Source organism: Astatotilapia calliptera, chromosome 12 (genome assembly GCF_964374335.1).
Source record: "Astatotilapia calliptera chromosome 12, fAstCal68.1, whole genome shotgun sequence".
NCBI lineage: Eukaryota > Metazoa > Chordata > Actinopteri > Cichliformes > Cichlidae > Astatotilapia > Astatotilapia calliptera.
The window spans coordinates 16,804,352-16,825,265 of record NC_137433.1 but is presented as its reverse complement, the minus strand read 5'-3'; the positions used below and the strand labels follow the sequence as shown (position 1 = coordinate 16,825,265).

General features: G+C 41.9%; 1 protein-coding gene across 2 annotated transcripts in view; it reads right to left on the bottom strand.

Moving 5' to 3' along the window:
* Positions 1-282: 282 nt before the first annotated feature.
* The window catches only part of cemip2 (cell migration inducing hyaluronidase 2), a 36,781-nt gene continuing 16,149 nt past the window's right edge, over positions 283-20,914 (bottom strand). Inside the window, exons 9-24 of one of the 2 annotated variants that reach the window (XM_026187531.2) lie at positions 12,739-12,944; positions 11,893-11,962; positions 11,149-11,277; positions 10,495-10,583; positions 9,182-9,313; positions 8,978-9,013; positions 8,639-8,794; positions 7,268-7,499; positions 4,759-4,974; positions 4,455-4,666; positions 4,110-4,292; positions 3,693-3,912; positions 3,508-3,609; positions 3,246-3,391; positions 2,133-2,239; positions 283-2,051 (exon numbers count right to left, since the gene is read on the bottom strand). In XM_026187531.2, coding sequence (XP_026043316.1) covers positions 1,852-2,051; positions 2,133-2,239; positions 3,246-3,391; positions 3,508-3,609; positions 3,693-3,912; positions 4,110-4,292; positions 4,455-4,666; positions 4,759-4,974; positions 7,268-7,499; positions 8,639-8,794; positions 8,978-9,013; positions 9,182-9,313; positions 10,495-10,583; positions 11,149-11,277; positions 11,893-11,962; positions 12,739-12,944 — 2,436 coding nt within the window. In that variant the 3' untranslated portion in view covers positions 283-1,851. The remainder of the gene's footprint in view (positions 2,052-2,132; positions 2,240-3,245; positions 3,392-3,507; positions 3,610-3,692; positions 3,913-4,109; positions 4,293-4,454; positions 4,667-4,758; positions 4,975-7,267; positions 7,500-8,638; positions 8,795-8,977; positions 9,014-9,181; positions 9,314-10,494; positions 10,584-11,148; positions 11,278-11,892; positions 11,963-12,738; positions 12,945-20,914) is intronic. The other variant, XM_080287498.1, reaches the window with a different exon arrangement.

The following is a 20,914-nucleotide window of genomic DNA, read 5'->3' as shown; positions in this document are numbered from 1 at the left end:
GGGGATTCTTTAAGTATATTAAAAGCTACTGTATTTAAAAAGTAAGTAAAATATTATTCCTGGAAAAAGAGTTTGTAATTTCAAACTTATTTTCAGCATACTGAATGTCAAAATGTAGAGTTAAAGGCGAGAATCCTAAAGTCCTAAAAACAAAAACAAAGAGAGACAAACAAATAACACTAGGCTACCCCCAAGTGGTGACGCTGTATAACAGATGCAAAGTCCTGGACCACAGAGCAACAAGAGAGAGGCCATCCGTTAGCTACTGAAGCAACCAACATGTGACTTTAAAACAAAACAACTTTATTTGTTTGGCAATTTCATGACAAATTGCAGGAAAGATGTTTTTTCCTAATCTTTTATCAATTAATAAGAAACAAACAAATAAAATACACACATTAATGGGAGTCTACTTTCCATTACATGTACAGTTCAATTTCTTATTTACAAAGTTCACCCCTAATCTTAAGAAGAAAAACAAAACAAACAACTCACTTGTGCATCGATGAATCTTCAACTTAAGGAAAAGGCAAAGGGACTGAACCCATCTCTCGGTCTTTTGCTCTTTTTAACAGTAGAGTGGTTAAAAGGCAGCGAGGTCATCCCTTCACCTTACATGATCAGACATTTACTCACACAGTCACAACTACTCATCATCGCTCAGTGGGGGAGCCCTGCTCACGGTAAAGATTAAAATAGTCTCAAAATAAAGCCGTGTAACCTTTACAGCTAAAATATGATACTTTTACTGTCACTGCTGTACAGCACGGATACAAACTAAGAAAGAAAAAAGGAAACGGCAACCTAGAGCTATATGTTACCATACTGTTGTGGCAATAATGCACATGAATGAGGCAGATGAAAGGTAAAACATTCATTTCTGTTTGAGAAGACAAAACAAAAAATAGAGGAAAAGTATTTGTGGCCAACACTTGCCACACCATCACTGTTAAAAGACAAATACAAACATGAGGAGGGGAAAAAAAAAAGTCTGTAAAGAAATCCATAAAAAGGTGCTTAAAGATCTCAGATGTAGAGCTGCACGAGATTCAGAGGTTTTCCAGTTTAAAGAGAATCTATTGCAACATGTCAAATATAAAAGGAGTCACCTGCACAGAAGTCTGTTATTTTTAAGGGGTTTTTGTACACAAGAAAGGCCAAAAACAGTCAGATTAATTTTACACACAGTATTATTATGCATCTACATGATTATTTCGATAGAATATGGCTTGTTATGGTTATGTTTTAAAGGAGATTTGCAGTATTAATCACCAATGCGACTAAACCACATTAACAACGGTTTTTGGCTTAATACTGCCATTCACATCTCAGAGGCAATGACATTTGTTTTTATCACTTCCTTCGACCTGAGCACATCAAATCCATCTTATTTCGCTTTCACGTCAAATCAAAGTTATTTATTCTCATAATTACATTTTGATCTGTGTATGCAATGAATTGGGTTCTGTGTTCAGAGTCAATTACTGCACAATAAATAGGACAGGTAGGTAGATCTTGCAGGATTACTTTGGGTTTGTTTCTTCTCCTTTGTTACTGTAAAGCTCCATTACGTCACTCTGGCTAGTAAGGCAGGTTGTGTGTATATAAAAAGGAAAGTGCATTGACTTCATGGCCCAAAGGCATACTGACACATACATACACACGCGTACATACACAAAAAAATTCATTCGATTCATAAAAAACCCCACTTTCATTCCTCTTGAAAGCAGTAAACATCTTTGTCATCGTTAATAAATTAAAGGTTCAGCAGTTCACATTCATCAAATGGCTGTGTTTGTGTATCTGTGTGCAACAGCATTACGGCTAGGTAACATGTACAGTTCACATTGGTTATTGTTGTCCTGTGGCTTTTCTCAGAAGCTCTAGGTCTTTGCGTTTTTGAGTTGCAGGTCGCGGACAGCCATACATCTCCAAGCCCAGAGGCAAGTAGCGCTCCTGCAGCCCTAAGACGTCATCGCCTTGTCCAGCCAGTAGTGAAACCCAAAAAGGAGGTGAGGAACTCCCTCGGAAGCCCCAAAGTGCCAGACTCTCTGCGATAAAAGGAGCGGGGGAAAAGGCATGTAAAAGAAATCTAAAATACAGATAGACAGACAAACTAAAGTAGTACTAACCTTTACTATGCAGATCAGGATCTTTGGCCACACCAAGAGAGACCAGATGTGGTGCGATATTGACCAGCTCCCCCGACTGTCCCCACGTTGCCACGAGGACTATTGACCTGGAGGAAATAAATACTTCTAAAAAAGCCACTCTACAACCATAAGACATATTATAGTGTCATCCAAAAAAAAAGAAAAAAGGAAAACCACGTTAACCCAAACCAAAACCCACACAAGGAATTATTAAAATACATTTTACTTCCTGAAAACACTCATTTATATTCCTTTTTCCCAAAGTTTAAAACACGCCCTGAATACAGAGGGAAACATTTTACAAAAAATGCTTTGATCTTAGTAATTTATCACCAAATGAAAAAATAGAATATCTAATATTTAGTGACGGTCAAATAAATAATGAAGTCAATATTATGACGAACAATGTCAAAATAGAAACTAAAATTAAAAATGAGTTATGTTGGAAAGCTCATAAAAAACATGTCTAGAACTACATAATTTAATATAAAAGTTCAAATATCTTAAATCAAAAACACTGTATTGTTCCCTAATAGTTCTATGAATTACCTGCTGCGTGATGTTTGGGGGAAACATACAAAACAAAAGCTAATTCAGTTTATTTACACTGCAACAGAAAGCTGAATAATAAATGGACTGGATTATAATGAACTAAACAAAACAGACCATTTATTAAACTACACCTAACCCTTAAAATGTTAGTTTATTTTCATAGTCTTTTATTAACACTGCACTACAAACTGCATTATCAGTTGTTTGAAGTTAGAGATGAAGAGAAAAGGTTCAAATAAGTCATTAAAAGAGTGATGTCTGTCTGTCAAAGGGGCAAACTTTGGGGAGAGCTATGAGGAGCAATTTAGATTGTGCAGTTTATTCTGTAATTTTTAAAATAATTGTTTCAAGATTTTTTTATTTTGATGAAATCTAGTTACACAAGTGTCTCCGGTGTGGATAATCCCTGTCTGAATCCCAGCGATAGGTTTGATTTCCTGTCAACTTTTATTTTTATGGGAATTTTCTATTTATTGTACATATTTACGAACTTGATTTGTTTTGTGTATGTATTTATTTATCAGTTTTGCCCTGCCTCACCTGTTTGGTATGTCAGTTTTTAGGTATGTTTCCATCTTTTTATCCACTTTACTAAATGAGGTTTTCTTGGTGACTTTTCCAGAGCAGGCATCCACTGAGACCAGGAAAAACCCCGGCTGTGAGAAGGACATGGTGATCTCATTCACCTTGGGGAATTACAGCAAAGAAATTGGATTAAATAAACCCCGTTTTAAATCTGAAGTTTAAAACATGAAGATAAAGTGTTTGGGTGTATTTTTATCTGCCTGGCAGTTTTGCTTACAGTGATAAAGGAGACGTTATCTCCTCGCTGCTGCTCTTTAATGCTGAGAGACTTCACTTGAGTCTGGAGGTAGGAGGTCCATGGCTCACTGGAAAACACAAGCTGAGACAGACGCATGTCGATCAGCGGTAGTAGCTTTGGATTTAATTGACCAAATGAAGAGGTCACTTTAAATGTTAACAAACCTGTTTAGCACCGCAGTCTCTGCAGGGCTGCGTGTTTAGAGCCGGCATAGGCACCACGACTGAGGGAGCCTTGGCATACTTGGGGTAAGCTTTGGCTGTACAGTTACAGGTCTCTTTGGAGGATGTAGTGGCCGTGATCTTCACTCTTTCACAGCCTTTAACAGAACAGTAGCTGTGACCATCACGACCATGCCGGGCCCGAAGGTAGAGCCACAATAAGCTGGGGATGATGAGAAACAATAAACTTTTAGAAACTCAGTAGAGTCACAGAGGGATTAAAAAAAAAAAAAAAAACACAATTGAAATAAAATTGATCTCATTTTTTATTAAAAAACCAAATCTCCTACAGTCATCACATTGCAGTATTTCCAACTGAGAGTTCAAACAAGGAAAAGGAAAAACAATCTTTCATCTCACCCAGCAGTCTGGTCAAAGTAGTACTTCCTCTCCATTGTCTTTTTCTGCAGCTCTGGGAAGGATAACACGGTGCCGTAGTCTGTGATGTCATCAAACGTGTTGCTTTGCCTGTCGTATGTGTCGGACATAATCTGAAAAGTGGTGTCTGACGGATAACAGAGTCCCACCAGCACCCAGTCATCCCTGAGTGAATGAAAGAGCAGTTTGAAAGTGGTTGAAAACATCAGTACACGACCCTTCAATGCAGTGTGTTGCATCCTCACTTGCAGGACATTACAGATATTTCGAGACTTGGACTAGCAGTGGCTGAAGAGGCGAACACACACAGTCATTCTTATTACTCACTTATCAAAGTTAATGAGAGAGAGGACCATTTCTCTGGGCGCAGGCCCACTCCAGTGCAGAGTGTAGCTCTTGCTCATCATCAGGATGGGCTGGTACTGCTGGGACGACGCCCCCTGGCTGTTAATCCCCCTCAGTAACAGAGGAGAATTAGGGTATTCATCTCTGCTGATGGATAAACTCAGGCTAGGGGCTCCTTGGGTCTGGATGTACACCTAGAAGAGAGGAGGATGTTGTGGAATGTAACAATCACTTTTACATCAGAAGGACAGAACAATACTGAGGTGCAGACTCGAGTGCGCTGTACCTGAGAGTAGCGACCGCTGCATATCACTCCATTCCACTTCAGGTTTTTCACACAGCCAGGATGTTGGATCAGGTAGTTGTCTGCTCGGCCAACGTAGGTGTCACTGTAGCCTGTCACTGAGCCGTCCACATCGTGAAAGATGGAGGTTTTGTCACCGTCCAGGTTGTTTTCATCAAACCACTCTCCAGGTTGTCCAAAGAATGCACGAAGATGTACCTGAGGAGTTTATTTGTGTTACTTACTGAGAGGTGATTTTTAATCTAAGTTAAGCAGATACCTGCTTAACTTTCCATCGTTTCCATAATGATCTTCTCCATATTCCTGGGACAGCTCACTTACATTTTTTTTATAGAGGTCTGTTTGCACTGCATAAGGACAGGTAATATAACTGCATTATATTTTTTTGGTTTCTTGGCTGTGCATCTTTCAAAGTTTATGTGCCAAACTGAAATCTCCAATCAAGCTACTTGACAAATTAGCCTATTAAAGGTTGCCTTTGGATAAAAAAAAAAACACTGCACTGTACAATGACCCCACAAGAGGGCGCCAGTGATTTACAACAGTTTCTGCACAGGCCTGATTCTGAAAGATGGCTCCTTTATTCTTCTGTGTTCTTTCTGCCTGAAACGACTCCCGATTCTGTTTCTGCCAGGCCTCTGACCCAAACACACTAACAAGTTAAACAAACTCTTTGAAAACACATCAGATCTAAAGGGTAAAAATCTTCATGCTGGACATCAATGCTGGTATAGACTGGGTAATGTGTTAGGTAGGAACTAAAGGAAAGTTTGATGGAAATACATCTTTAAAATCGAATTGAAAAAATAAAATAAAAAATCATGTAGCAGGCTAGTCCATTTTAACTGCTGCAACTCAAAAGGGTACTCAGTAATTCATATGGTCCCCAGATGCTTGGCTGCATGCCTGAGAAAGTTGGGGCATGCTCCTAATGAGAACACTGATGGTGTCCTGGGGGATCTCCTCCCAAATTTGGACCAGGGCATCACGGAGCTCCTGGAATTTTAGCGAGGCAAGCATGGGAATCAGTCAGTGGTTTCAGCTCCTTCATCCTTCAGGAACCGCCTGCACTCTCACCACATGAGGTCGGGAATTGTTGTGCACCAGGAGGAACCCAAGACTCACTGCACCAGCATAGGGTCTGACAACGAGTCCGAGGATTTTATTCTAATACCTAATGGCAGTCAGAGTGCCGTTGTTCAGCCTGTGTATCCCCTCTAAATGAGAGCAGATTCACCCTGAGCACATCTATGAAGAGCATAGGCCCAAGTGGTGGACCTGACAATCCTGGTATTCTATGGCAAATGCCAGTCAAGCTCTACAGTGCAGGGCTCTGAGCACACAGCAAACTAGGGAGAGTCTGGCCCTCATGTTAACCCCATGAAGGCTATTTCTTATGGTTTGGTCAAAGGCATTCACACCATTGGCCCGCTGGAGATTATTTTGTATGGATCTGGCAGTTCTCATCCGCTTCCTCCTTGAACTAGTGAGTAGAAACCAGTCCTACGGCAGGGGTGTCGAACTCCAGGCCTCGAGGGCCGGTGTCCTGCAGGTTTTAGATATCACCCTAGGTCAACACACCCGAATCAAGTGATCAGTTCATTACCAGGCCTCTGGCGAACTTCAAGACATATTGAGGAGGTAATTTAGCCATTTAAATCAGCTGTGTTGGATCAAGGACACATCTAAAACCTGCAGGACACCAGCCCTCGAGGCCTGGAGTTCGACACCTGTGTTCTACGGCACTGACCAGCCATCCTAGAGTAACTGCCTGTCTCCTGGAATCTCCTCCATGCTCGTAAGACTCTGATGGGAGACCTCTGTAGCGTCCAGGTATCACCCAATGCCACCAGTATTGACAACAACCTCACCCAAATGCAAACTAGTGAAAAAACAGTCAGAAAGATAAAGAAAAAATGGCAGTGTCTTCGACCTGTAAAAACATTCCTGCGTTGGCAGAGGTTTCATTGTTGCACCTCTAGTGCACTTGCTGCTAATTTCATTAACACCAAAGCAGCTGAAAATGTTTTGGCGTTAGCTGAAAAACCCTCGTGCTACTTAAGTGACCGGATCAATATCCTAGATGTTTAAGTGGCTTGATGCTATACTCTGATTAAAAAGTGTTCCTTTAATTTTTTTGAAGCAGTCTATTAAAAGATAGTTGTAGGGGTAAATAACAAATAGGAGCAAAGCACAAAAGAGAAAGTGGGCATAAAGTACGGTGAACTGGTTTTAGGTAGAAATAAAGGAAGGACAAGGGAATGAATCGGGTCAGAGAAGGAATATTCACATCTACTGTCTGAATAAACAGATATATCCCTGCTGACCTGGACTGAAAGCAAAGTCTCTGAACAGGTTCAAACACTGCTCAAATATTACACATTCCCTTTGGAAATACAACACTGGGACAGTGCACCACATTTACAAAAAAGAATAAAAGCTTCAATGTTCTTATGACGTCCCAAGTCAAGTCTCACTGAGCCTTACTTACTGTGGAGTGGAAGCTGAGCTGGGACAGGTTGTTTCGAGGGGTGAGCTGCCAGGTGTTCTTCAAGTTGAATCCCACTGCACTGGTATGACGCGTGGTGTTTTCTGGCGTAGTTCGTTCTGGTGTGGTTGTTGTGCGTTTATTTGTTTCGCTTAAGGGGGCAAAGCCACGAAATGTGCTCTGTGTAAGCCGCACTGGGCCATCGTAGATCTGAAAACCTCGGATTGGGAACGTCCTACGGTGGAGATGAGGAATGATAAGATAAGATAAGACTTTATTGATCCCACAACGGGGAAATTGCTGGAATATATAAAACCATATAAAACCAGACTGGGGTAAACAGTCATCATTTACATGGGTTACAGGACCATTTTAGTCATGAACTGGCAAAACCCAGCTGTGTTAACATTAGCAATGTAGATGTTACAGTCAGTGCAAGATAGCTGTGATAGCTATTTTAAGAGATGTTTAAAAGAAATCCAGAAAAAATGACCAAACAGAAAAAAAAAAAAAAAAATGTACTCGTTTCCCCTGGCAAGAAATAACAAGTGTCAGCAGCAACAACGGCAATTAAACCGAGCGAGCCAGATGTCGCAGGGCACTGAAGAGGCCCGTAAAATGATTTTAAAGCTCTACACAGTGGCCACAAACACACTGATTCTTGAAACTCAAATACAGTAATTATTTTCCAGCATCCTACTTAAGCTCCTCTTCTCTTGTATAACAATATCTGTAATAAAAGAGACGGAAAGGGGGAAAAAAAAACATGGAGACAGCTGCCAGGAGATCCTTGGGGCATTGCAAAACCAAGAAATTAGGATTTACCACCCTGTCTGATTTGGTATTACAGCAGGACGAGCCTCTTGTGTCACAAATGGTGCTGGGCAGACTGCTCATTAACATCTGGGTTTTTCACTTGTGTCACACCCTACATATATAACCCTCTAACTAGGACTGAAACTGTGACATCTACCTGAAACTAAAGGGAGCTGTGTTAAAGGTCTGAAATGGTGAAGAAAGTTCCCTTTCCTCTTATGCAACCAAATTCAGCATGAGGCATTTCCTTCCTAAGAACTGCTGTGCGTGATGCCACCACCATGTTTTTATAGACTACTTAAATGTCATTTCATTTCACAATCTCACTATCAGCTAAAAGCAGCTGTAACACCTTCATCTGTCCATCTTTTCAACAAGTCTGTTGCCTTGCTGGCTTCTCTCTTCCTTGTTTGTTTTCCCAGCCTACATTTCTTTGGCAGCTCTATTCCCTGAAATTCCTGAGAAAAGTCAAGTTTGATTTGGACTTTTGCCTTAGCACTCCAAATATGTCTTTCCACAATTCATTATTTAATCTTTCACTTATTGCTCTCCCCTCACCTGTTTCTAGGTAGCGTCCTCATCTTTCCGTCAATTCCTCCCACGCCCCAGTATTTATTCTGTCCTCCATTCGTCCCCCTGTTCCGGCTCTCGCCCACAAACAGGGATTGCGTCACCTCCTGGCTGGAGCCTTCATCTTTAGGGTAGCTGCCATCGCTGGAGAACAAGGGATAATAGATAATTAGTTAATTATTAATGCAATCGTTTCTGTACTTTGCAGGAAGAACAGCCACCTTGCTATCATATCACTTACAAAAAGTTAGCCCATCCAGCGGGACGACAATAAAAACAAATAAAGCTTAAAAACACAGTGAAAGAGTGATTTAGACAAGTACACACCTGGCAAAGGACAATCCCACTCCATTGTCGGCAAAGCTGTTCAGAAAAACAAATAAGAGAATAATATGTTAAGACATGTCTTAGAAAATGTTTTTTTGTTGTGAAGACATCCTTCGTTTATTTTCTCACCCTCGGTTCACTGGAAGACTTGGAGCAAACTGCCAAACCAGCACAAACTGAATCCTAGCTAATGAGATGTCTCACCCAGAGTTCTTGATGATAATGTCTCCACCGCGTATCCACGCCCCCAAGTCGTTGTTCTTGAAGGAGATCAAAGTGTCGATGACAGCTGCCACCCGAGGACGACTAGGGTCGGCATTTTGGTGTGGGCGAAATCTAAAAATAATTCAATAAAAATACTTTGTGACTAAAAATACTTTTCTGATATTTTCCTTGGGATTTTTCGATGACGACATCAGTGTCTTTGTAATTATTCGTGCTTACCACATTGTCACACCAACCCCACCACTTCCCCATTTTAATTTTAGTACATATGGTACTCGTGAAAGTCAATGCACTAAATAACATGCAAACACACGCAAATTATACATAACTGAATTTAGATTAAAGGTTTAAAACTCCACTGTTGAATTGCTGTGCTCATCTTTAGGTGGCACTATAGGAAGAGGGCATAGTGGCATTAGTCACAAAAGGTTTCTTTCTTCCTGAGAACATAAATGTTCTCAGAAATACTTTTATAGTGTTCAAAAAAAAAAAAAAAAAAAAAAAAGGGGGGGGGGGAGGCTCGTGTTCCTTTTGCACCCTTGTGGTGGCATTTCAGGGTGTTATTTTTAAAACCTTGTCAAAAGCCAAATCATTGCTCAAGGGATTCTTTTTTACCAACTGTGGAGCTAGATGAAACCTCTGAGAACAACATAAATCGCTGGAGACGTTTTCTAACAACTGTTACCATATCTTGCAAATACACAACACAAACCTCCCCGTGCCTTCTGCACTTGAACAACATTTAAAATCCCTCCCTTCATACTTGTGCACACAGACCACAGTGCGCAGTCTCACTAGACACATTTTTTCCACCTAGCTGAGGGCTGTATTCAGGTAGGCAGCTGCAGAGTGGAAACTATCTGTAAAGTCTTGTTTTCTCTGTCAACACAAATCTGACAGACCTTCCACTAAAATGCAGTAGCACACTATAAAGCCATCTGTCTATCCCCGTCAATGGCTACATCCCAGCTGATATCCAACAGGGAGCTACAAATACCTTAATTCATGCAGTTTGTGACAGTAGCACTAAACAAACAGTAGATAAGTAAACCACAAATACTGAAATATTTACACAGAATAACTATACACTATGACGCATTTGATAACCAACCGCAGACTCTTAAATAGTCTGCTTGGATACTGGATGCTGGATATGTGCCAAAAATCACTTCCAGGTCTATGTATTTGTAACCACGAGTGGTCAACATGCCCTTAGCTGTAATAATAACAGTTATGGAAAACTTAAAGTATCAATAAATCTGTTTGCAGTCTGTGTCTAGACACATACACACCTGGCACTGTTGTCCAAACATAGGTATTCCCGGGGGTCAGCAGCAGTGGCATTGGTGGTCTTCACTCCTTTGTCGATGAACAGCCCTGCCTGGAAGGCATGATTACAATAAAATGCAGTAAAACCACAAGTACAAATGGAGGTTTTCTGCTATAGGGACATAAACAACTCCACTAGTGTATCTTCTGGCGTGGAACCTGATAGGTGCTTAAATGTAAAGTTACAGAACGAAGGCTGTACATGTGTCTAAACATACGGATTCGTTTTCCCTGTTAAAATAAATTAAGCCTGTCTGTGTTTTTTTGTACATGGAAACCTGGCCTGTGAGTTGGTCTTGTGGTATAACCGAGGCATAGTCTTAACCTTCATGGCTCCTTCCTCTGTAAGAGAAGCTGGACAAAGAGCTTACAGTTCACCTGCCCGACTTCTGTCATTACAAAACAGAGCACCATTGTGGACCCTACTAGTGCGTGTGTGTGTGTCTCTATTCCCATTTTCTAGCAATAACTAAGTAATCAAACAGGGATTTATGTGCAATGTCATTTGGAATACAAACACTGTATTTCTCTCCTCCTTGCTAAAGCACAGAGACACAAAGAGGCAGCACAGCAAGAACTTGGACTGCATAGTGCACAAAAAGCAAGACTAACAATACCTTAAAGTTGGAGTGTACACGATTGTTGTAAAAAATCCCCAAAGGTGTGAGCTCGGCCTTGGTCTCTGGCACCAGGCCATGGGAGTCACCTGTGGAAGAGCTGTGGAACACAAACCAAATCCCAGCATCCTGGAAGAGGAAGTAGAATAGAGAAACAGAAGATAACCATGACAAACTAGAGGAGTAGGAATTTCATTATCAGCACTGATATACAATCAGCTGGTGGAACATAAAAAACAATAACAATAACAACAAGTGCATCTGGGTGAGTGTCACACTATTCTCATGTTGATGACGTCCTGCAGAAAGATTAAAGTTCACAGAAACTTACTGGCTTCTTTAAGTTTGCAGTCCAAAACAAAGAAATACCCCCACTGTTAAGTAATACACAGCATAGCCCCTGTGGACCTCTGAGCAGTTTGTACCAAAATAAAATTGAGTGATTTCTTTTCTTTCTTTTTTTTTAGCTTTTATATTTAAAGGTCTTACCGATTTATTGCTCCATCTATCAAACACTAAGGACTGTTAAATCCCCTTTTTATTGATGGATAACTTTTTATGAGCATGAAGGTCTTTAATAATATGTAAAGTTCAGGAACACCAAAGCCAGTGTAGCTTTATTTTTTTTGCTTTTTTAATAATAGTTAATCTATCAATAAGGAGTAGCCGTTCTACTCTTGGTCACAGGTTTCCTTGCACTACGTGGAAAAAGTTATTTTTCTTTCATATCGCTGATATTATTACCTGAGAACCAGCTGCTGCATTACTGATGAGGTTGTTGTTGGGGTTGGCGATCCAGAATGTTGAGACTGCCCTGAAAAACAACCACAAGATTACATACACATGAGTAGACAGAGATATTAAAAAAAAAAGAAGGAGTATCTCGTCAGATCATAAAATATGATTAAGAAGAAGAAGACAGACATCAAAGAAACCTGTGAGATTTCCCAAATTCCCTCAATAATCCGCCTCTCCAACATAAACGCTTCACGGGGAAAGCTCAGCCAACAGACACAGACACACACACGCTATCACGCTCTTGGAAACAGACCTTTCTGTTTCCTCACAAAGGCACTTTTCTTGGTCTTGCTATGACATGAAAACATCCCATGGAGAGGGGATGTTGTTATTGCCTGGATAAAACCACCTTGCCAATATCTCTCTCACACAGACCATCTGTCCCTTCTCAAAATACGTCTGCACCACCACACATGCTTTCTCACGGCTAATGGGTATGATTTGTTCCACTTTTAATCTAAAATGCAGGCATTGCATTTTTAAAAATGGAAATCAAATAACCCTTTATATATACCTATACCCTTTATACTCTGTTGGTATAAATAAAAACAAAGATGTTTCAATCCAATGAAAGGACATTTTAAAAAAAAAAAACAAAAAAACATCATAGTTAACATACAAACACGTATAAAAGATACGAAAAGTGGTTTTATCCCAGTACAAATCTATGATATCTAAGTATTGTGACTAATCAGACATGTTTTTGATGACAGAGTGGAAACGTTATGCTGATGCCGATGTGATTCCTTATATCTGTAACCACAAATGTACATCATCGTCCTGTTCTCTTACTTGCACTCTGTACTGGGCGAGGGAGTGTAGCCCTTGTAGACTTTGTCCTTGATGCTGAGGCAGAGGGTCTCATTGCGATCGGTGGGTAAAAGAGTCCCAGGTCGGGTCAGGAGGCCAAGGTTGTGGTAGAAAGTGTTGCGCTGCTCAATCCCATCCTCAAGGAAAAAACAGTGGCCCAAGGTGTCGTAGCCTATAGTGTCCTTGACCTTCCCAGAAATGGAACACAAAACAAAAATTAAGAGAAAAAAAAAACAAAACAAAAGAGCTTGGACAAGAGACTTTTAGACTACTTTGACAATAACAGCAATAGCTATGTTAAGATATAATCAAAGATACCTGTTTTGCATTAGAGCAACAAGCTCCTTCACACATTTCAAACAGGCATATAAAATCTTTTTGTGTCCATCGTCTCTGTCTTTGCAGAAGTTTTTTTTGTTGGTCGTTTTTATTTTGTTATGTTTTGCAATGTGATTCAAACTTATGTCCTGCAGAAAAGAACTGTTGTAAACCAGTTTTAACTGATCCAGGCCAGTTCCATGCAGCCCATTATATGTTCCTTTTCCTGTATAATAAAACAGAATGAAATTTAACACCCCAAAGGAGAAATACAATATGGCCAAAACGCGAGAAGTGCCTGTCTCCTTAAATAGTTAAAATTTCTGAACGATTTTCCTCTTACTGCTGAAGCTTTGGTATGTAGAGAAAAACTGTAGAAGATGGTCAACAGGAGAATACTTACAGGGTCACTTCAGTTTTTCTTGTTTACCTTCTGGTGCCAAGTCAAACAATGACATGCACCATAAATGAACTCAATTTCCTCTGTACAGTTAGGCTCAGAGCTTCAACGATGCGGACTCAAAACAAAATTAAAAACAAACCTGAACCCTTCAGTCACTGACCACATACAGACAGTGTGATTTAGCTGAGCTAAGTTAGTACCTCTGTGTATAACTACCTTTATCCAACAAGTACAGTGGTGTGAGAAGTGTTTGACCCCTTCCTGATCTCCTACTGTTTTTCATATTTATCACACTTTTGATCACAATTTTTAATATTAGACAAAGATAACCTAAGTAAAAATAAAATGCAGTTTCTAAATGTTGATTTCATTTATTAAAGGAGACAAGTTATCCAAACCTACCTGGTTCTGTGTGACAAAGTAATTGCCCTCTTTATAATCATGAATTAACTGTGACTAAGTTCAGTTTAACTAAACACGCTCAAGCATGATTACCGGCAGACCTGTTAGAACCTGTCTGACAAAATGAAACCAGTTAAAAGATCTTGAAAAGCAACACCTCTCTGGGAACTCCCAGGCCTATCTCCCCTCACCACACTCCCTGCCGGTAACTGATGCCCTCAGGGGTCGGTGTGTTGGTGGTTCTTGGTGTCCGGGGCTGGGCGCTCAGGTATGTACCAGCTCACCCCCGATGACTACTTGGGGCGGCCTGGTGCCTGTTGCCCGGTCAGGCCTCTTCCGGGGCAAAGGGGGCCCTCGGGCCTCCGGCCTCTGGGCCTGTGGCTCGGTTCACTCTGGCTCAGCTGGCTGCCGGCTGAGCCGGCGGGCACGCCACTGCAGCCCCCTCTGGCTTCTGCTCCGTGGCTACTGGGTGACTCCTCATCTGGGGCTCTCTTCAGCTCTTCCCAGGAGGGGGGCACGGATGCCCCTCCGGTGGTCCTCCTTGGGCTCTCGCACTCTGGATGTCTGGAGCCTGGATCTCCTCCATGCCTGCTTCACGCCCTGGTGGACAGGGCTATGGCTCTCTACATCCTCTAGCACAGCAGTCCCCAACCCCCGGGCCTCGGACCGGTACCGGTCCGCGAGTCGTTTGCTACCGGGCCGCGAGAGTTGAGGCTCGGGTGTGAAATGTATGGTTTTCAGTGTTATTTTGTTATTGTTTTTATCGTTAACTCTGTTTTCCTGGGACTGTTCACGTGTGTTATGAATAAATCTTCCTTTTTTCGGTACAGGTACTAGTTTTATTTTGTTGTATTTATCCGCGACACCTTAAAAGCCGGTCCGTGAAAATATTGTCGGGCATAAACCGGTCCGTGGCACAAAAAAGGTTGGGCACCGCTGCTCTAGCAGGCCATTACATGGAGAAACCTTTTGAATACAAGCGCGCTGATCCACACAGGTGTGCACACGGGTGTTCACTGTTCATAGACATAAACTACACCTTTATTGGCTGCTACGTCAAAGCACATTGTGCGCTGTCGGTCCTGCTTGCTACACAACAACATTCAATATTTAGTATTTACTGCTGTTTACACTTAGCTAGATTAATGTGATGGTGTTGTGTTTTGCTTGTTTTCTCTCTCAACAGGTGATCCAGGAGATTTTTTTTCTCTTCTTTCTCTTTTTAAGTGCCCTTTCTCACTGTCCCTCTTCCCTTCTGTTTTTCTTTTCCTTCATCATTCTTTCTCCCTTTCCTATCCCTCAGTCATGTCTGTCCCATCTGTAACAACTGAAAATAAAATAAAATAAATAATAGGGGTGCAACGATACTGGTATCGATATTGAACCGTTCGATACAGTGCTTTCGGCTTTCGGCACATGTTGGATGTGCCATGCAATGCTCAATTACATGGGTGGGAACTAGTGTGTTAGCGCAGTTAGCTCGTTAATGTGTTGGCCTTCTAGCCCCATGCAGGGGTAGCTCGTTAACGGAGATTTGCCGTGTTGTGGCGTTAACGTCATTTCAACGAGATTAACGCTGACAGCACTAGTGGGAACACAACGAATATGACTGCACATTTACGCCAACATCATCCTAGTGCAAAGACAAGTGGAAGCAGACAAAAACAACAAGCATGCATGCTACAAACTTTACCCGAGTCATTTAGACAGCCGTTAGCACATGATTCTCCTTATGGGGACCTGATATGTTTAATATTGTGGCGAGCTCAGACAAGGAGGAGACGGAGGTGTCATTTGGTCTTGCTTCCCGTGAGCTAGCCAGGGAGCACAGCCGTTTATTGACATCTGCAGAAGAACACTGCCGCTAGCTAACTGCTCAGTGCAGCAACCACAGCAACAACAACAACACACAGAGCGCCCTCTGACCCCGGAAGGACACACCGTCGCAGCGAGAGGGCGTCACCCGTCACTATGGCAACATAAACAAAACATAACTGTACAAACAGAACCCCGAACAGTCCTGACCCGCTACATAGCCCCCCACCTAAGGGGTCAGTCGTCCCCGACGACCCCATTGCCCCACACAAAGTCCTGCAAATGTCCAGGTGCCTTCTTTTGGCGCACCGGCCGGTCACGACCAGCGGGGGAAAAGTCACTCGGGTCAGAACATGGGGTGCCACCATCATCCCACTTCTGACACCAATGTGGCGAGCTCAGACAACGAGGAGACGGAGGTGTCGTTTGGTCTTGCTTCCCGTGAGCTAGCCAGGGAGCACAGCCGTTTATTGACATCTGCAGAAGAACACTGCCGCTAGCTAACTACTCAGCGCGGCAACCGCACAGCAACAACAACAACACACAAGGCGCCCTCTGACCCCGGAAGGACACACCGTCGTAGCGAGAGGGCGTCACCCGTCACTATGGCAACATAAACAAAACATAACTGTACAAACAGAACCCCGAACAGCCCTGACCCGCTACAATATGCTGCTAAGAATATAGCCCAGAAGAAGCGTATAGTTTTTATTTTGGAAAGAGCCATTTCTCTGTAATAAACTCTCTTTTCCAAAGATGAGTGATTCCTCAATCAGATACAGGTGTTACCGCGCCAGATCCGCGACCCCGAACCGTAGTAAGGAAACCTCTGGCAGTTACTTGAAGGTTCCGTAACTGACTCGTAGCCGGAAACAGCTTACTATACAGGTCATCTCCGCTAGCAAAAAGATCGAAGGAGGCGTAGGAAACTGCTTCACCGAACTTTATTTCTTCTCTAAGGCACGAACACCGCGTACAGTGGGCTGAAACAGTTTACTCACGGCGAGCATCGCCGACACAACTCTGGCTGTGGAGGGAGTTATTATATTCCTTTTATTTATTTTCTTTTCGTCTCTTCTGTAGCTAACCGTTACTTTTTCCCCTTCTGCGCTCTCTCTCTTCACACACACACACACCAGGCAGTCCCGCTACACACATCCCGAATACATTTCCCATCAGGCTTCATCCTTAAAGGGCCATGCCTGTAACACAGGGCTTGCAAAATCGCTAGCCCGACGTCCCGGGGCTAGCGATTTTTCCAGTCGTACTACCAAAATCTATCTCTGCCCTGCCCGTCGGGCTATTGTAGGAAGGAAAAATATATGTCAATGCTTTTGCATTCTTTCGGAAATGTAGCTGGGTAATTATGTCATTGGCATCGGTGAGCCACTGTCAATATGTGACATATTGAAATCGCGTTTGAATTTGCGCTTGTTTTTTGCTTTCACTTTGCAAATGTCCAGGTGCCTTCTTTTGGCGCACCGGCCAGTCACGACCGGCGGGGGAAAAGTCACTCGGGTCAGAACATGGGGTGCCACCATCATCCCACTTCTGACACCAATGTGGCGAGCTCAGACAACGAGGAGACGGAGGTGTCGTTTGGTCTTGCTTCCCGTGAGCTAGCCAGGGAGCACAGCCGTTTATTGACATCTGCAGAAGAACACTGCCGCTAGCTAACTGCTCACGGCGGCAACCGCACAGCAACAACAACAACAACACACAAGGCGCCCTCTGACCCCGGAAGGACACACCGTCGCAGCGAGAGGGCGTCACCCGTCACTATGGCAACATAAACAAAACATAACTGTACAAACAGAACCCCGAACAGCCCTGACCCGCTACAATATGCCAGAGGTGGGACCAAGTCATTGTTTTGCAAGTCTCAAGTAAGTCTCAAGTCTTTATCCTCAAGTCTCAAGTCAAGTCTCAAGTAATGTCAGGCAAGTCAGAGTCGAGTCTCAAGTCACTGGTGTAAAAGTCCGAGTCAAGTCACAAGTCTGAAACTTTGAATTTCAAGTCCTTTCGAGTCATTCAAAAAAACGAAAAAAAGCATGTTGCAGTTATATGCTAAATGTAAATATTAGACCATGTAATTTTTAAATCTGTGTTTTTCTCAACACATGACAAAATAGTGAACTTAGAAAATATACACAAATTGTGAAATTGCACCTCTTTAAAATGCAGCTCAATTAAACCTAGCTCCAAGAATAATTTTCACGGACAGTTCTGAGATAAGCTGCATGTTATTCTTGGATGCGCTTGTAGGACCGGCTTTAAAATCGCATGACAAAAATATCATACACATTAAAAAAAACTGCATCACCAACGTAGCCTGGACAACATTTGCTAGTTAGATGAAGTCAGCTATCTCATCGTAGCATATTTATATGCATATTTATAATCATACGGTTCTTGGAGTGAGTGCATACACTCATGAAGTTTAGTAACTTCAGGTCACTGCAACAAGCCCAGGTACAGTTTACCGACGGATGGGTACAGGACCTTGAAATGCACCGTGTAGAACGAAAGACCATCGTACGTATCATAAGTTTACCAGTCTCACAAACTGTCGTCATAAATACACATTCCTTAACCGTTTATTAATAGGACCTTTGAGCTCAACGATAATTAATTAGTAGTGGAAATAATTTCTGGTAGCATCACAGAAATGTAGCAGTGACAATAATACTGTATGCTGTAATCGTACTGGGCAATTAGTGATACAAAAAAACCCGTTTTATCCTGTGAATAAAAGTATGTTTTTGTCAATGTACCATAATAACAGAAGCGAAACGCAATATTGTCAGGACAATTCACTATTTATGCACAATAAATAAAGGAGCATAGCGCGACAATTTCTGTTCAGCGCCAGACTTGCTTGTAACCTATATCACCAATTATGTTATGAAAATGACGTATTAACTACTAAAAAATACTGACCTTTGTGTAAATGCTTGGAGCAGACTAACCTGTGAGCTGGAGTGTTCTGGGACGTTATATTTGGTCTTTGAATGGCTGCGATCCAGGCCATCCGTCGCGTCTTTGTTACTTCGGAAACATGGCTCGAACAATTTCTCTTCAACGACGTAATCCGATAACAACCGATCTCTTTACCCGTCGGCTTCCCGTGGCTGTCATGCGACCGGCTATTGCAGTTAATAATACAACAGCTTCTTGACATTTTTGTGTTTCTTTTTATCGCTGTATAACTGATTTCAATTGAAAGTCTGTGTGCGCTAGTACCTCTTGCCACGAGTTCCCAGAATCCTTTGCGGTTCTACCCGTGAATGACGTCACATTTTCAATCTCTATATAATATGCGTGTTAAATTTTATATTTGGGGTAAAATATCAAGTCTTTTCAAGTAAACCGGTTCAAGTCCAATTCAAGTCCCAAGTCATTGGTGTAAAAGTCCAAGTCAAGTCACAAGTCTTAGAACATTTTTTCAAGTCAAGTCTAAAGTCATAAAATTAATGACTCGAGTCTGACTCGAGTCCAAGTCATGTGACTCGAGTCCACACCTCTGCAATATGCTGCTGAAAATATAGCCCAGAAGAAGCGTATAGTATAGCTTTTATTTTGGAAAGGGCCATTTCTCTGTAATAAACTCTCTTTTCCAAAGATGAGTGATTCCTCAATCAGATACAGGGCTCGCAAAATCGCTAGCCCGACGTCCCGGGGCTAGCGATTTTTCCAGTCGGGCTACCAAAATCTATCTCTGCCCTGCCTGTCGGGCTATTGTAGGAAGGAAAAATATATGTCAATGCTTTTGCATTCTTTCGGAAATGTAGTTGGGTAATTATGTCATTGGCATCGGTGAGCCACTGTCAATATGTGACATATTGAAATCGCGTTTGAATTTGCGCTTGTTTTTTGCTTTCACTTTGCAATCGTGTGAACTATGTATAGAGAGCGACATCACTGAGTGATGATAATTTGCGCACCAATTCCTCTGACATCGTCTTATCAATCGTTAGCTTACTATGCAAACATGACAAGTGAAATCTCCCGCAGCAAGCTTAAACATATGAGAGGTTGATCGCGCAGAGAATCGCTGACGGTTATGTGTGTGTGTGTAAAAGCAGCAGGATATATATTTTAGTTCTGCTGAGCCAAATAAGACAGGTCAGGGTGAAGAAGTGACAGCCAAAGAAAAGCTTACCACAAAACGGAAAAGTTATGACAAATCAGACTATAAGGCAAAAAGAAAGTGCAGCTTTATGGTTTCATGGACAAAAGAATCTCTGTGGCTGCAATATGACGAGCTAAATAACCAGGGCTGCACATAAGTGGTCCGCAGGTGCGCATTCGCTGTCAAAGAAAAAAAAAAGAAAAAAGAAAAAAAAACGCGCACAAGATATGAAGTTGCAACACGTGTTTGCATACATAAGATTTTCTGGAGGAGGACAGACATTTGTTTAAAACTCTTAAAGATGTCGAAGAAGCTCCTTTAAGCAATTACTTTGGTGTTCCTCCACCTCCAAAGAAATGTCAGAAGGAGTCCGAACCACAAAAGAAGCGCGTATTCTCGGAAAAGTGGTTGCAGGAGGTGAGCTGGCTTCAAACAAATGATGAACGCACAGAGATGTGGTGCGGAATGTGCCGTGAAAATCCCACTCTAGCGGACAAAAACAGTGCTTTTTATATGGACGCAAACGCGCGTTGCAACTTCTTATCTGGTGCGCGTCTTTTATTTTGACAGCGAATGCGCACCTGCGGACCACTTATGTGCACCAGTGTAAATAACATAATGTTCTGCCGGGTGTGTTGTTGGTTTTCTCTCGATTTCTGAGTCGACAAGCGCCTTTGTTACTGGGACCAGTCATTTTAAAAAAGGCCCCCATTAGAAGCCATGAGAAATGCAAGAAATGCATTATTGCTCAGTCTGCAATATCTTTCCCAGAACAAACACCAATTGCAAATAACATACTAAAAATAAACCTGAAAAATCTGTTTATAACAGCGTACTATGTTGCAAAGAGTGAACTACCACTGGCAAAATTTAGCAGTCTTTGCAAACTTCAAAAAGCAAATGGCCTAGATCTTGGTTCCACTTGTCTCTTACCCGTGACTTCAGTGGAAATTTTAAATTCAGGATCTGACACAGACTGATTCATGTTCTACACAGTTCTTACAAGTTCATAGAAATTTCTGTTCAATTAGAACCAAGTATTTGAGTTGATGATTGTAATTTTTATACAATATTATACTTTAATGTAT